We start from the raw sequence: 15248 nt of genomic DNA on the forward strand, positions 1-15248 counted from the left end.
TTTTCAAAAATAATAATAATATAAATTTAAATAATAATAATATATAATTTATTTGTTCTATGACTTATTAGTCAAAAAAAATATTATAAATATATAATAGAAAAAAAATGGTTTATCTTTTCCGCGGCGAGAATCGAACCCAGCTTATTTTTATCACAGGTAGAGCGCTCGCACCACTGAGCTACCACAAAGATTTGTGAACATAACACTTTTTTCAAAAATTCAAAACGATAAAAGAAAATTTTATAAAGCTTTCAGTGTAAAATTTACTATTAAACAATTTTCTTCATTATTCAACAAAAAATTACTCAAAAATAAAAAAAAAGAAAAATAATTAGTAATTATAATAATAATAATAATAATAATAATAATAATAATAATAATAATAATAATAAAAAGAAAAAAATCAATAACTGAAAATAAATTGAAACAAAAAATCAAAATTAAAAATTCTACAATTTTTTTCCACAAAGAGAAAAGCATTTGTTTTTAAAAAAAGGCGAGATAAAAATCCAAGCAATTTATTTTTTTTAGGAGCATCCCCTAAAATGTAACATGCAGGTGTCGTGAGACCCAAATAAAAAATCGAAGCGAAAACTCTTAGCGCTAGCAATAATATCAGGAAATAGGAAGAAAAATGAGAAGATATATTTATATAATGAGTAATAACAGAGCCAGAGACAAAGAACGAGATAAAAACTCAACCAACCAATAGAACAACATGGCCATATTATGGTAAACTGTTAAGAAAATATTGCATCTGTATATATATATAATAAATATATAAACAAGATCGAGCACTTTTTTTTGGCGAAAAAAGTCGCACCTTAATCCATTGGATGTTAATAACTTCAGTCTTCATTGTCACATCTCTCTCTCCCTCCAGTAAATTTGGCTGCTGCTTCCATCCGCTTTTCTCTTTACCTAAATTGAGCTGGTATTCAGGATTGGATTTAGGATTAATTTGTAATTTAGGATTAGGATTGGAAATGTCTTCTGCTGAGATTATTCCTTTGGATGATTCTAATATCAAAGTATCGACCATGGAAGATTCCAAACTGGAGGCATCACTTTTGGATGTTTCCAAACACGTGGCTTCTGCTTTGGAAATTTCCAAATTGGTGGATTCTTTATTAAAAGATTTCAACTTTGATGAGTTTACTTTGGATGAATCCAAATTGTCGAACTCAAAATTATTGGAAGATTGGGAATATGATTTTAAATTTGTCACATCATGATCCTCGGTCATCCTATCAACGATTGGATTCACATTTTGGTCCTGTTGATCGTTGATGATCTCATGGGATAAATAGGTACTATAATCGCTCCAGCTACAAATGCCACCCGGCAAATCCGCGACCAATCGTTCAGTATGGGGAACGTCACCGTGGGAATTTGTTTTACCACTAGAATTACGACCCCGACCACCAGAGGAGCCATCATTGGAATCATCATCATTGGGGGGATTTTGATTAAATTGTTTGTTTGAAGTTTGTTTTTTTGTTCTGGCCGCTAGTGTTTCGAATAATAATTTTTCAGCTTCATGATAGGGTCTTTTGTCAATCCAAAAACCTCCATCGAGAGATGCAAATTTAGGCCAAATACTTCCTGGTATGTAGGATTCTTGAACAAGTTTTACAAAATTCGCCTCCTTTTCCAAGTCTTTTTCCTTATGCTGAGGAATTACGAGGATTTCGTCGGCTATGTAAAATTTAACTCTCGACTTGGATTGTCCTTCGGAAATTGGTGACTCGATTGAATCTGATCGCATCGTTGGTAGGGATGCGGTTTTAGAGGGTGCTTCTATTGTTTCGGTGTAGAGAATTTTTTTAGGATCGGGAACTTTAGGAACGTCCTGATCGTTTTTTGATAGTGTTGGCGATTCCGTTTGTTTTGTGGTTTCAGTTGGTTGGCTTAGAGAAGATTTTAGATGTTTAACGTCTTCAACTTTTGTTATTTTTGTTTCTGTATTAGCAGCAGGTGATTTTGTCGATACAGGTGATGTGGGTTCTGATTCGGTGACACTTTCGACGACAAATACTTTTTTTAATCTTTCATGAGGAGGTTGCTTTTTAATTGGTGATTTATTGGCAATAGTTTGCTGATTAGTTTGTGGTTTTTCAGCAATGGGCTGAATTTTAGATTCTGGTTTTACAGCATCAGGTTGCTTTTTAGCTTCTGAATGTTTATCAACCATTAGTGTTATGTCCGGTGATTTTTTAGTATCAGGTTGACCTTTAGCTTCAGTTTTCTCAGGTTGGTCTTTTGATTTTAATTCATCAGAAAGTGTTTGTTTAGGTTCTGATTTTTTAGCAATCGGTTGCTTTGTAGATTTTGATTTTTCCGCAGCTGACTGTTTTGAATTGTCTAATTCGGTAACACCAGGTTGCTTTGTTGTTTCTTGTTCAACCATTTTTAGCATCACATCTGCTGACTTTCTAGAATCAGTTTGTTTAGGTTTCTCAGCAACCTGCTTTTCAGGTTCTGATTTTTCCGCAATTGGTTGTTTTTTAGCTTCTGATTGTTTAGAAACAGATTGTTTCTTAGATTCTGATTGGTTATCAACCATGTCAGCCACAAGATCTTTTTTAGCGTCCAATTCCACAGCATCAGACAGTTGCTTTGGTATTTGTTTCTCTTGCTTTTTTGATTTTGATTTTTGGACATCTGATGATTTTACAGTTTCTGATTCTGTGACACTAGGTTGTTTTGTTGCTTTTGTCTGTTCAACAATGGTAGATTTTTCTGCATCAGTTGCGGGTTTTCCTTCAGGTTTTTTAGCGACAGATTGCTTTTCAGATTTTGATTTTTCAGCATCAGATTGTTCTTTAGCTTCTGATTTTCTGGTTTTATCTTCTTGCTTATCAAGTTTCTGTAACCTATCCGTTGAGTTATCTGTTTCCGGTAGTTTTTTAACTTCGGATGGTTCAGCAGCAGGTTGCTGCTTAGTTTTTGATTTCTCAACAACAGATTGTTTCGTAGCTTCTGATTTTTCAGCAGTAGGATGCGTTTTAGATTTTTGTTGCTTATTAGATTCTGATTTCTCGACAGTTGGGGTCTGTTTGGTTTCTTTTGGTTTAGCATCAGGTTTGTCTGCTTTACCAGTTTCTGGTTTTTTAGGAGCATTTTGATTAGGATCGACTAATAATTCAGAACTCGAATCATCAACTTTCTTTATTATTTTCCCTTCGGTAATTGCTAATTTTTCAGGGAGTGTGATAGCTTTCATCGGTTCGTCTGTTTTTATTGCTTCAATTTTTTCAGGTTGCTTTGAATTCTTTAGAGACGCTTTGAATTTAGCTTTCTTATCTTGAACAGAGGAAGTTGTTTCTTCTAATAAAGCTTCAACTTTAGTTACTAAAACTGCTGTTTGGCAAATTATATTTTCCTCTGGTAATTTCTCTTTTTCTTCTTTTGGTAATGACTTCGTTTCAATTATTTTTGATATTGAGGATCTTTTTGGAATTTCCTCTTCTTTTTCTGATAGTTCATCGTCTTTTGATTTTTTCGACTTGGATTTTGATTTCTTTTTACTTGTTCCTGTCTCTTTTTCCTGCACTTGTTCAATCTTCTCAACAGTAGTAGGTTGAACTTCTTTTTTAGAATCGTCGGAAGAAACTTTTTTGCTATCTTTAGTTTTAGCTGAAGTTTCTGATTCTATTTTTGATGTTAGGATTTCAGATTCGGATTTATTATCCATTTTCTGCGGTGGTAATATCTGTTTTGGTACTTTTTTGTCCTCGGCTTTCGAAGTTTGTGCCTCCAATTCAGATTCTTGCTTCTGCTGTGATGATTTTTCATTTTTCTTCTTCTTCTTTTTAGTTTCAGCTCCTTTTAATGAGTCATCAACTTTTTCTATTGCTTTTAATTCTTTCTCACCTTTAGCCCTTTTTACATCATCAATTAGTTCTTCTTCAGTTGATTTTTTATCTTTCTCCATACCTTGTTCAGGTTTGATTTCCTCTTTTGATTTCACCTTTTCTTTATCATGAATTTCTTTTTCCTTCTGACTCTCTGCTTCTTTTACAACCTTTCCTTTTTTACCTTTTTTCGATTTTTTACCTTCACTGGATTTATCTCTACCTGATTCATCAGTTGCTTTTGTAATAGCATCATCGCCAATTGTATCAGTTTTAATTTTATCTCCAGCCTTTGATAAATCTTTACTCTTAACGTCAACATCCTTCTTTATCTTTTCTTCTTTTTCACTTTTGGATGATAATTTGGTATCTGCATTAGATTTTTTCGATGAGTTTGCTTCTTTTTGTGAGTCTTCAATATTTTCGATTGTTGAATTATCAGGAAGTTGTGATCTGTTTCTGGAACGAGACCTTGATCGACGGGATCGTAATTCTTTTCTATTGACATATTCCATAAAACCTTGATCATCTACTTGAACAAGATTTTCAATTGGTTCTACTTCTGGAGCCTCATCTAGGTGAATTTGTATTTGAGGTGTTGAACGTTGAATGGAAATAGTAACAGGAGGTGCAGGTTTTTCAAGTGTTTCCTCTTTTTTGTGCTTGGCTGCAACAGCAGCCCAACTACTTTCTGATTTTGGATCATTTTCAATTTTAGTGTCATCTGAAATTAGTGTCATTTGATCAGTAACTGGAAGTTCCTTTTCCACTTCGTCAGCCCAGAGAGGTTTAGTTGATGTGATAGTTTCATGAACAGATGATGATATGCTATCTTCAGTTGTTTTTTTATCATCACTCGGTTTTTTATCTTTAACATTTTTCTTATCTTTAACGGATTTTTTATCACCCTCCATTCGTTTATCTTTATCAGCTTTCTTAATTTGCATATCTTGTTGCACAGTGATTTCAGGTTTTGTTTTATCGTTTTGGGAAACAGCCTTTATTGGAATCGGTTTTAAAATATCGTGATCATCCTGATCGGGCTGTGGGGAAATTGATGCTGTAATTTGAGCGTAAGATTTGTTTGAATCTTTAGCAGATGTTTCCTGAAGAGAAATTTCTTCTGTATTCAAGGAATCATCAGGCTTCTCTACAATTTTCTTTTGTTTAGGTGTTGAATCCATGTGTTTATTCTTTTTATTCTTCTTCTGAGGTGGTTGCTTTTCTGTTTCTTGTTTTGTAGATGGGGATTTAATTTTTTCATCAATTTTAGCTTCTTCTTGAGAAAGAGTTTGATCAGTAGGACTGTCTGTTAGATCGGAAGTCGTGAGAGGAATTTTGATTAGAGGTTTATCTAATTCTTGAACTTGGGAATCTTTTACACCAACAACTGATGCCCAGGATTTGGTATTGGGAGTATTTTGCTCCTTTGATGTAGTACTATCGTTTTTCGCAATTTCTGAGGATTTTACAGATATAATTTCTTTGGATGAAATATGAGGCTTTACGGCAGATTCTTCTTTGCTTGCTTTTAGGGAACTAACTGAAGGTGTTTCGGAAATATGTTGATCTATTTTTTGATCATCATCACTTGAGTCTTTTTGTTTTGCAGATTTCTTGTGTTTCAATTTTTTCTTTGAAGATTTGGGTAATTTATATTCTTCAGAATCTGGCGGATGGGATTCGGAGACTAATTCCGTTTGAAGAACGTCTGTTGATGGATGGGGTTTAATTTCAGATTCCTCGGTTGATTTAGAATCAGACTTTTCTATAGTTTCTGAATTTTTAACTTTGTTTAATTCAGAAAGATTTTTGGAATCTGTTTTTTCTTTTGTTGCTGTGTCCATAGTTTGATCCTTGTGATGCTTTAAGTTTTTCTGATGCTTTTGATCCTTTTTATCTTTTTGGTTCTTTTGATCTGTCTGATCTTTTTGGTCTAGTACATCCTTTTTAGCACTTTGTTCAGTTTGTACTGACTTCTTATTTTCCGGTTTCGTAGATTTTATATCAACAGATTGATCAGTTTTTTTGGTTTCTTCGACAGATGAATTTGGTGAAAGTGGTTCAAACTCATCGAAATCATCATCAATAACTAAAGAATCGTCGTCTAAAATATCCATCCAGGAGTCATCAGATACTAGATGAACTGGTTTTACTGATGGAACTGACAACTCCTTTTCTGGAATTGGTAATTTTTCTTCTAATTTTTTTGACTTTGCTTCTTCTTTTTGTTTTGCTTCTCCTTCGGATTTTTCGGTTCCTTGAGCTTGAGACTTATCAGTTAATAGATCCTTAGATTTTTCAATCATTTCATCTTTCGATTCATTAGTGGAAATAAATTTAGATTTTTTAGTCGATTTATCTTTAGGGCTATCAATTGGTTGACCTTTAGACATTTCTGTTGGTTCAAGTTTCGATTTTTCAATTGGCTCACCTTTATATTTTCTTTTCATTTTTTCCCTACGTTCATCATTTGGTTTTAATTTAGAGTCGTCACTTGCTTGATTTTCAGGCTCATTCGTTGGTTGATCTTTAGGCTCATCAATCGACTGAGTTTTAGATTTTTCAATTACTTCATCTTTAGACTTCTTTAAAGATTTATCTCCAGATGAATGATCTTCGGATTTATTGGCTGATTGATTTTTAGATTTGTCAATTGATTGATCATCAGATTTATCAGTTGGCTCATCTTTGGATTTTGATTGTGATTTAGTAGTTTTATCAGTTGATTTGGATGTGGATTTATCATCTACTTGTTTCGATTTATCGAGTGGTTGATTTTTAGGTTTATCAGTTGGTTGATCTTTAGACACAGAAAGTGATTGACCTTTCGTTTTCTCAGTCGGTTGGTGTTTTGATTTATCAATTATGTCATCTTTAGGTTTCTTTGAAGATTTATCTCCAGTTGCATGATCTTCGGATTTATTGGCTGATTGATTTTTAGATTTGTCAATTGATTTACCAGTTGGCTCATCTTTGGATTTATGTTGTGGTTTATCAGTTGATTCGGGTGTAGATATATCATCTATTTGTTTCGATTTATCGGCTAGTTGATTTTTAGATTTATCAGTTGCTTGATCTTTAGACTTGGAAAGTAATTGATCTTTCGATTTATCAATCGGTTGGTCTTTTGATTTATCAATTATGTCATCTTTAGGTTTCTTTGAAGATTTATCTCCAGATGCATGATCTTCTGATTTATTGGCTGATTGATTTTTAGCTTTGTCAATTAATTTACCAGTTGGCTCATCTTTGGATTTATGTTGTGGTTTATCAGTTTTATCAGTTGATTCGGATGTAGATTTATCATCTACTTGTTTCGATTTATCGGCTAGTTGATTTTTAGATTTATCAGTTGCTTGATCTTTAGACTTGGAAAGTAATTGATCTTTCGATTTATCAATCGGTTGGTCTTTTGATTTATCGATTACTGGATCCTCAGACTTATTTGTCGGCTGATCATGCAATGTAGAAGCAAGTGCTTCTTTCTGCTTTTTACTTGACTCCATTTTTTTATCAGCAGCTTGATCCTTAGACTTATCGACTGTTTGATCTTTTAATTCTTCAGTTGACTTATCTTTAGATTTCTTTGTTGATTGTTTAGCAGATTTATTAGTTGTTTTATCAGATGTATCTGTTAATTTATCTTTAGATTTATCAGTTGGTTGATCTTTAGATTTATCAGTTGGTTGATCTCTAGGTTTATCAGTTGATTGATCTCTAGTTTTATCAGTTGATTGATCTCTAGTTTTATCAGTTGATTTATCTTTAGAATGATCAGTAGGTTTTTCATTAGGCTCAACAATTAGTGGATTTTTAGACTTATCCGTCAATTGTTCACGTGATATATCAGTTTCTTTCGTCTTCTTATCTGATTTGCCTTTAGGTTTATCAGGTGATTGATTACCAACTGCTTGATCTTTAGATTCATCAGCTGATGTATCTTTTGATTTCTTTGTTGATTGATCAGCAGATTTAGTGGTTGATTTATCAGAATTGTCTGTTAATTTATCTGTAGACTTAGTAGTTGGCTGAGCTTTAGGTATTTCACTTGGTTGATCTTTCGACTGATCAGTTTGGTGTTTTTGTTTATCGATTGGTTGATCCTTAGACTTAACCTCAGGTTGATCTTTAGTTACATCAGCCTCTTTCGACTTACCACCTGTTTGGTTTTTGGGTTTATCAATTACTTTACTTACAGATTTATCAGTAGGTTGCTCCAGCTCATCTGCAGGATGTTTTTTAGATTTACCGATCGATTGATCTTTGGATTTACCAACTAGTTTATCGGATGACTTATCGATTGATTTATCAGATGCCTTAGGTGTCAAATCATCTAGAGGTTTATCAGTTGATTTAGTCGATGATTTATCGGTTGGTTTATTTACTTCTTTAGATACAGAAACATCAGCTGGTTTAGTAGGTGCTTTCTCTATAGATTTGGATACCTTATTACATTTTAGATCACCTTCAACATTCTTCTCTATAACAGTTGTACGTTTAGATTCACCAGCCGATTCATCTTTAGATTTCTTCATCGATTCCGCATCCTCAACTTCGGAATGTTGTACTAACTTTGGTGATATTTTTATTTTTACATTCCCTTTTTGTTGAACATCCGGAGTTTTCATTCTCGATTCTTGTACCAATTTTTCGATATCCGTTGATCTGGGTTCAGTTGAGACTGGAGGATGTGGTTCTTCAATAATTTTTTCAACTCTATAAAATCTGTGAAAATCTACTTCTGCCTGAGCATAGGTGTGATAATCGAGCCAATAAGGTTTGATTAATTCTTGAAGATGTTGAAGATCTTTCTCTTTCTTATTGGAAATTATTGAAGACGCCTCTGGAGATTTTGTTTCTTTTTCTTTTTGGATCGTTTCTTCATTTACATCAGATTTTGGAACTGTAACGGAATGAGACGTTCTTCTGTCTTTAACACTGCCAAACAAATGTTCCTCGTCAATTTTTAAATTGAACTCATTTGTCTTCGAATCTTGATCTATAATTTCACTTATTTTTTCACCACCTACTATTGCGTATGTTGTCACAATACTAGCTTCAGCGGTTCCAGGTCGTAAACTGATAAATTCATTTTTGATTTTTGTTTCTGATAATGGGATGGTCTCAGACATTTCATGGGATTTAACTTCCTTTGATGAGGATTTTTTTGGTTCACTTGATATTTGTGGTTTTTGTTTGGAATTTTTATCAGTTTGATGTGATTTTATGCTTTTTTTATCTAAATCAATATCTTTAGATTTCTTATCTTTTTGTTCCTGTGGATTTTCTGTCGTTGCTATTTCTAGTGATTTTTCAATTGATGGTACAATTTCTTTGGGCTTCTCTGTTGCTTGTGAAGAAGTTTTAGCTTTCTTTTCGTTTAAATTCTTGGGATCTGAGAGACTTTTAGAAGATTTAGAATCAGGATTTGTAGAAACTTCAAAAATTTTAGTCTCCTTTGGAGGTTTAGAATCCTTTGGTTCATTAACATCCTTGGAAATTAGATTCTCAGAAAGTTGAGTCTTTTTGGAAGTTTGTGAATTCTTAGCAATATCGGTATCTTTAGAATCTTTTTCGTCTTTAGAAAATTTAGGAACTTCAGATTCCTTTTTCTTAGGTTTTTGAGAATTTTTCAATTTATTTTTTGGTTCAGTTACTTCAATTTTAGCTTTTTGTTTCCTATCATCAGAAATTGCTTGTGTTACTTTTGATAATTCCACTTTTTCAAGATCAGATATTTTATCTTCTTGTTTCTTGACTTTGGGTGGTAATTCCTTTTTACTGGTTGTAGATTCTTCTGATTTGGGTAATTCTACTTTTTCAAGTTCAGATATTTTTTCTTCTTGTTTTTTGGGTTTAGATGGTAATTCCTTTTTACTGATTGTAGATTCTTTTGCTTTGGGTAATTCTACTTTTTCAAGTACAGATATTTTTTCTTGTTTCTTGACTTTAGGTGGTAATACCTTTTTACTGGTTGTAGGTTCTTCTACTTTGGGTAATTCTACTTTTTCAAGTTCAGATATTTTTTCTTCTTGTTTTTTGGGTTTAGATGGTAATTCCTTTTTACTGATTGTAGATTCTTCTGCTTTGGGTAATTCTAGTTTTTTAATTTTTGAAATTTCTTTCTGTGATTTGGAATCTGAAGCTTCTTTTTCTGGTTTATTTTCAGTTTTTTCAGACTTTTTATCTTTTACTTCCGATTTAGTAGATTTCAAAGAATCAAGATTTTTATCCTGTTTCTTTTCATCATTATCGATTTTGTCTTCTTTAGATTTGACAATATTTTTGTGCTTACTTTTTTTGTCCATAATCTCAATTTCTTGAAGAGCTTTATCTATTTCGTCTACCGTGGATTTATCAGTCTTTTTCTTTTTCTGTTTTCGTTTCTTCTCTGATTCTTCAGACTTTTGGATCTCCGTTTCAGTTAAAATTTCCGTTTTCTGGTTGTCTATTTCATTCTTCTTTTTATCTAACGTTTTCTTATTCTCTTCTTTTTCTTCTTCCTTTACTTTTTCTTTATTTACATCTTTTTTCTTTTCCTTCGTTTCTTCTTTAACGTTTTCCTTCAATTCTTCCTTTTTCGTTGCTTTAATGTCTTCCTTCGCCTTGCTTTTAATTTCTTCTTTCTTCCCCTCTTTAGTTTCACGTTTTCTTTCTACTTTCACTTCATGTACCTTTTGATCTTTCTGTATTGCGGATTCTGGTTTAGATGATCCTTTCCTTTCTTTACTTTTTTCAACTTTTGAATCCTTTTTCTCAAAATCCGGTTTAGATTTATCTGCATATGGCTTTCTCTTTTCCATTTTTTTGCTCTGAGGAACTCTAGAACTTTCGGGTTCGCTTTTCTTTGTTATCTTCGACTCTTGTGGTGTCATTTCCCGTGATGTTGAACTCTCCTTAGAACTCGAAGCTCTATGAGCAACTGGAGGTGGAGTCACTCGTGGACTCAATCCCTGTGATAATATTTTAGCGTACGATATTGATGGACCTTTATTTTCCGCTCCATCACTTTCCACAATTTGTTGCGTTGATTGAAGGCTTTTTTCTTCTTCCTTGTCAGATTCAAGACTCATTGAAACTAGTTTAAGTTGTGATTCTACTGGAAGTTGTGCTAAAAATTGAGGTTGTTGAATATCAGCCTGTTGGATGGCATCATGTTGAATCATATCAGATTGTTGAATTGTATCAGTTTGTGAAATTATTTCGGATTGGGGAATTATTTCTTGAATCATGCCAGGCTGTTGTATCAAATTTGATTGATGAATCAAATCAGATTGAATAAATTCATTTAAAGATTGTTTCGCTAGAGGAACTTGAGATGGGGGATATAGATTAGCACCAGTTGGCAAATAATTGGCTTGCGAAACAAATTCTCCGGGATAATTGGAAGAATCTTCATAGGAACTGAGAATAATTGGTTCCATTTGTTGTTGATGAGTTGAAGCGTAAACATACGAAGGATAGGTTCCCAATTGGGTATTGATGAATCCTACCAATTCGGGTGTGGGATAAGTGTACAAATCCGTTTGGGGAACAACTGGCGTTTCATAAGGATTAACAGACCAGTCGGTGGTTTCACTTTCGGACCATTCCTTTTTTTCCGCTACAACGTTGAGATTATCTTTTGTTACATTTACAGGATTATTTCCCATTGATGCTTGATCTGTATTTACAGAGGTATCTTGTTTGGCTGATGCTGTGTCATCTTTTACTTCTGATCTACGATGTTGATGGGATTCAACAGGAAATTTAGTTATTGATTCTGTTTCTCGAGATTTGGATGTTTCTTTAGATAAATTTTCCTGCATACGACCTCTGAGAATATTGGCATACGAAGGGGATCCAGGACCCCAAATGGGACTTGGTGATCTCCCTTTTTTTAATTCCTGTGGAGCTAATCCTTTCATCTCTTTTTCCGTTGGTTCGTTAAATATTTCCTCACTAACGGATATTTTAATTTTAACAGATGTATCCTTCTCTTGTTTTCTTTCAGCTTTTCTTGTTGGTGAACGACCACGACGACTTTGATCAATCCTTTCAAAATCTATTCTCTCGGAGTCAATTTTTTTGGAATTAATTTTTCTAGCTGTAATTTTCGATTCTTCAGATGGTTCAGTAGCACTTGTTGAAGCCTGTTGATAGGCTTCGGCTTTGCTGGCCGTGAGTCGAAGGACCTGAGTGGTCAGGGAGGAAGGAGGAGGTTCATCGCGAGGGGTCCTGAAGGGACTATTGCATCGCGAATTTGAACGTGATCTTCCCGCAGCGATGTCTGCGTACGACACAATACCAGGGGCTCTGACAATCGTCTCACTGAGCGGGACATAGTTTGGATCCACTGCATGAATCTTATCCACCAGTGTTCTCGTGCGTTGCCTCCAACTATCCATTCGTGTCTGCAAGGTCTGCTCACAAATTGAGCAGCCAAAGAACACATATGTCAATTGGATTTTGATAACCAAATGATTGGGTTTAAAAAAAAGGGGGGGGGGAATAAATGATTTTGAATTTGAAAAAATGTACAACTTTTCTATAATGCTCTTTTTTTATTGTATAATAATAATAATAATTAAAATGGCTTTCGCGCGATACAACATTCGTATATATTTAATAATAAATCTCATTAACGCGATATTTTTTTTTCTCTTAATTATAAATATACAAGCGCTCGAATACAGATTTAAAATATTAAAACAAAAACACGATTTTTAGATCGAGAGGCTCCTTTTTCAAAGGAGTTTATTAGAACGCGATTAAATCAGATCGACGATCTTTCTTTTGGTCAGTGATGGAAATTTTTTTTTGTCTAAATTCCAACCACTTTTTTTCACATTCCCAGTGGATTTTCAACTTTCGATGAAAGTCGAAATTCCCTAAGGCTACGGATCTAATGGCTCGATATCCGGTGTTCCTCTTTGAACCAGAAGTTTTGAACGTTCCGAACGTGCTTGAATTTTACTCTGTAACGACTTGATTTTCTCCACATATATCTTTAAATTATTTAATTTTTTTTTACAAAAATTGAAAAATTCCGCGTGATAATATTGGATCACGTCGACAGAGTGGATTGAAATGAAAAAAAAAAATTTAAGATAAAGAGAGAAGAAAATGAAAAGACCCGCCACAATGATGGAAAAATTGAAAGAAAAAAAGGATCCCATGACGTGTTCCGTGTGCCAAGAGGATGACAAAGGATGACCAAGAATGACAATCGCGATTATCGAGCAAAAAATGACAGGTGTGTGTGTGTTTGTGTGTATGAGGTTTGGTAAGGGAGGAGGGAATGCAGCAAACAGAAGTCATAAATAAAATGCTAGTCAACAAAACGAGAATTACAAAAAAAAATAAATAAATTAAAAAAACATTTAAATCATTATTGCATTAACGAAAAATGTTTTTGTTCATTGCGCTTTTTTTGATGCGGTCTTCAGAACATATTTAACCTTTTTCAAAAAAAGAAAAACATTTTCACATGGAGGTCAATTGATTTCTGCAGCGTTTGTCGATTTTATTTTTTATAAATCCATTACCACAAATATTTATCAAAGCACTTTATGTTTATGTTCAAGGTGCAAAAGCAACTCAAGTGTATTGTGCTAATTGAATTATTTACAATAATTATTTTTAATTAACTAATAGAGAAATAATAATAATAATAATAATAATAGAACAAAGGAAGCAAAATCAAGTAATCCCCTTTTTGTCACATTAAAATTAAACTTTCTTAATAACTAAATAGGTGAGAACAATAAGGAAAAACGAAAATGTTAAGACCAAGATACCAACCAACACCCTGTGAATAAAGCACCACCATGATATACCAAAGAAACATTATCCCAGGAGGTTTATAAGGAATTGTGATGATAATTGTAATTATTGCGACAATATATTAGCAAGGATGTTTAGAAATGGAAAAAAGCAATTTTTAAAAGCTGAAAAAAATATTAAAAAGCTTTTTCAAAAGGAAATTATTTTTTTTTGAATTATTGGAATCAATTAAAAGCAATGGAAGAACAAAAGATTTAGCAGTAAATGAATAGCATTTTTAAAAAATGTAATCGAAAGCTGATAGTGATCATATTATCAATTATTTTTTTAAGGGGTTTGTAATTAGTCATCAAAAAAAAAAAATCCATCGACTTTTGTTAGGCCATGAAGATCGTCGATCGATGATCGACCTACAGGATTTTACGATCAGTTAGCAGGTAGTAAAATGGTATTAGAGGACTAAACACGGATTCCTCCCGAAAAAAATATAAAAATCGTTTTTTACAGCAAAATTTTTTTTTAGATTTTTTTAAGATCCTGGTGGTGGTCTTGAGTTGGTATCAATATTGTACATATATAAAAGATCAACGCTTGCTGCTTTAGTGCACGGTGCAAATATAGAGAGAAATAAATGTAAATTAAAAATTATTTAACATACCTGTTGTTCCTCTAGGGCTTTTTCTCTATCATTTGGCAGATAAGTTGGACTCAAAATTGCTCTCAATTGTTGTTCAGCTTGCACTATATGCTGTCTCAATTGTTGTATTTCCTGAAACAAGAAGAAGAGTTTAATTTTATTGATTAAATGGATCGTGAATTGGAATAGCTGTATTTTTCGTTAGAATGGGTCCAAAAAAAATTTACAAACATTGTTCAAAACAGCAATAAAATGATATCGAAATGTCATTGAATTTTAATTATTTTTTCCGACAAAAAAAATGAGCCTCTTTAAATGATCGAATGAATTTATTGAACCCAATTGGAATGAATTTAAAACTCACCTGTTGGTACTGATCAATTTGATGAAGACAAGCCTCCAAAGCGGCTGTTTGGTCCTTGACTGTATTCATGAGAAGATCCAGCTCCACAAGAAGTTCATCAGCTGCTTCACTGACTCGACTGTCACCACCGATTCCAGATCGGAAATGGACCTGTAACTTTTCAACGGACATGCTGATTTTTGTTTTTTGAATTGTTATGTCACTCAGCATCTTCTCTCTAATTGCATGCTGATCCCTCAATGGCTTCTTTTTGTTCTGTGGTGATTCGAGATTCTGTTGTGCTTTCTCAATCCAATTTTTCACGTCCTTCATTTTTTTCTCACATTGCTCCCATTCTTCGCTGGTCTCTTGCAACAGTGCATTCTAAAGGGAAATCAAGAGCATAAAAGGTAAATTAAAGAAGAAGAAGAAATTGCTTTAAGTGAAGTAAATTAAATAGGTTGATTAAATTGACATGGTAAGGAAAAACCAGATACTGCCTGAATTATGGATTCGTAAATTTTCGTTAATTATTGTTCAATAAAGTTTCAGGAGATCGACAAAATGGTAAAGTCTTCCGAAGTCCAGAAGTATGTCAACATGATTATTAAGGGCGGTTTTTAGACTCTTCAGGATTTAG

General features: G+C 33.3%; 1 protein-coding gene across 8 annotated transcripts in view; it reads right to left on the reverse strand.

Moving 5' to 3' along the window:
- LOC127281559 (muscle-specific protein 300 kDa) overlaps positions 1 to 15248 on the reverse strand; it is a 175545-nt gene that overhangs the window by 48110 nt on the left and 112187 nt on the right. For 6 of the 8 annotated variants that reach the window (XM_051305306.1, XM_051305305.1, XM_051305304.1 and 3 more), the window contains 3 exons: positions 14630 to 14992; positions 14287 to 14397; positions 827 to 12265 (listed from right to left, as the gene is read on the reverse strand). In XM_051305306.1, the coding sequence (XP_051161263.1) occupies positions 827 to 12265; positions 14287 to 14397; positions 14630 to 14992 (11913 nt within the window). Of the gene's footprint in view, positions 1 to 826; positions 12266 to 12386; positions 12851 to 14286; positions 14398 to 14629; positions 14993 to 15248 lie in introns of those variants that run through there. The other 2 variants (XM_051305308.1, XM_051305307.1) reach the window with 1 other exon arrangement.

Source organism: Leptopilina boulardi, unplaced genomic scaffold, assembly GCF_019393585.1.
Source record: "Leptopilina boulardi isolate dan_hultmark-lab unplaced genomic scaffold, ZJU_Lbou_2.1 LbouV2_273, whole genome shotgun sequence".
Taxonomy (NCBI): Eukaryota; Metazoa; Arthropoda; class Insecta; order Hymenoptera; family Figitidae; genus Leptopilina; species Leptopilina boulardi.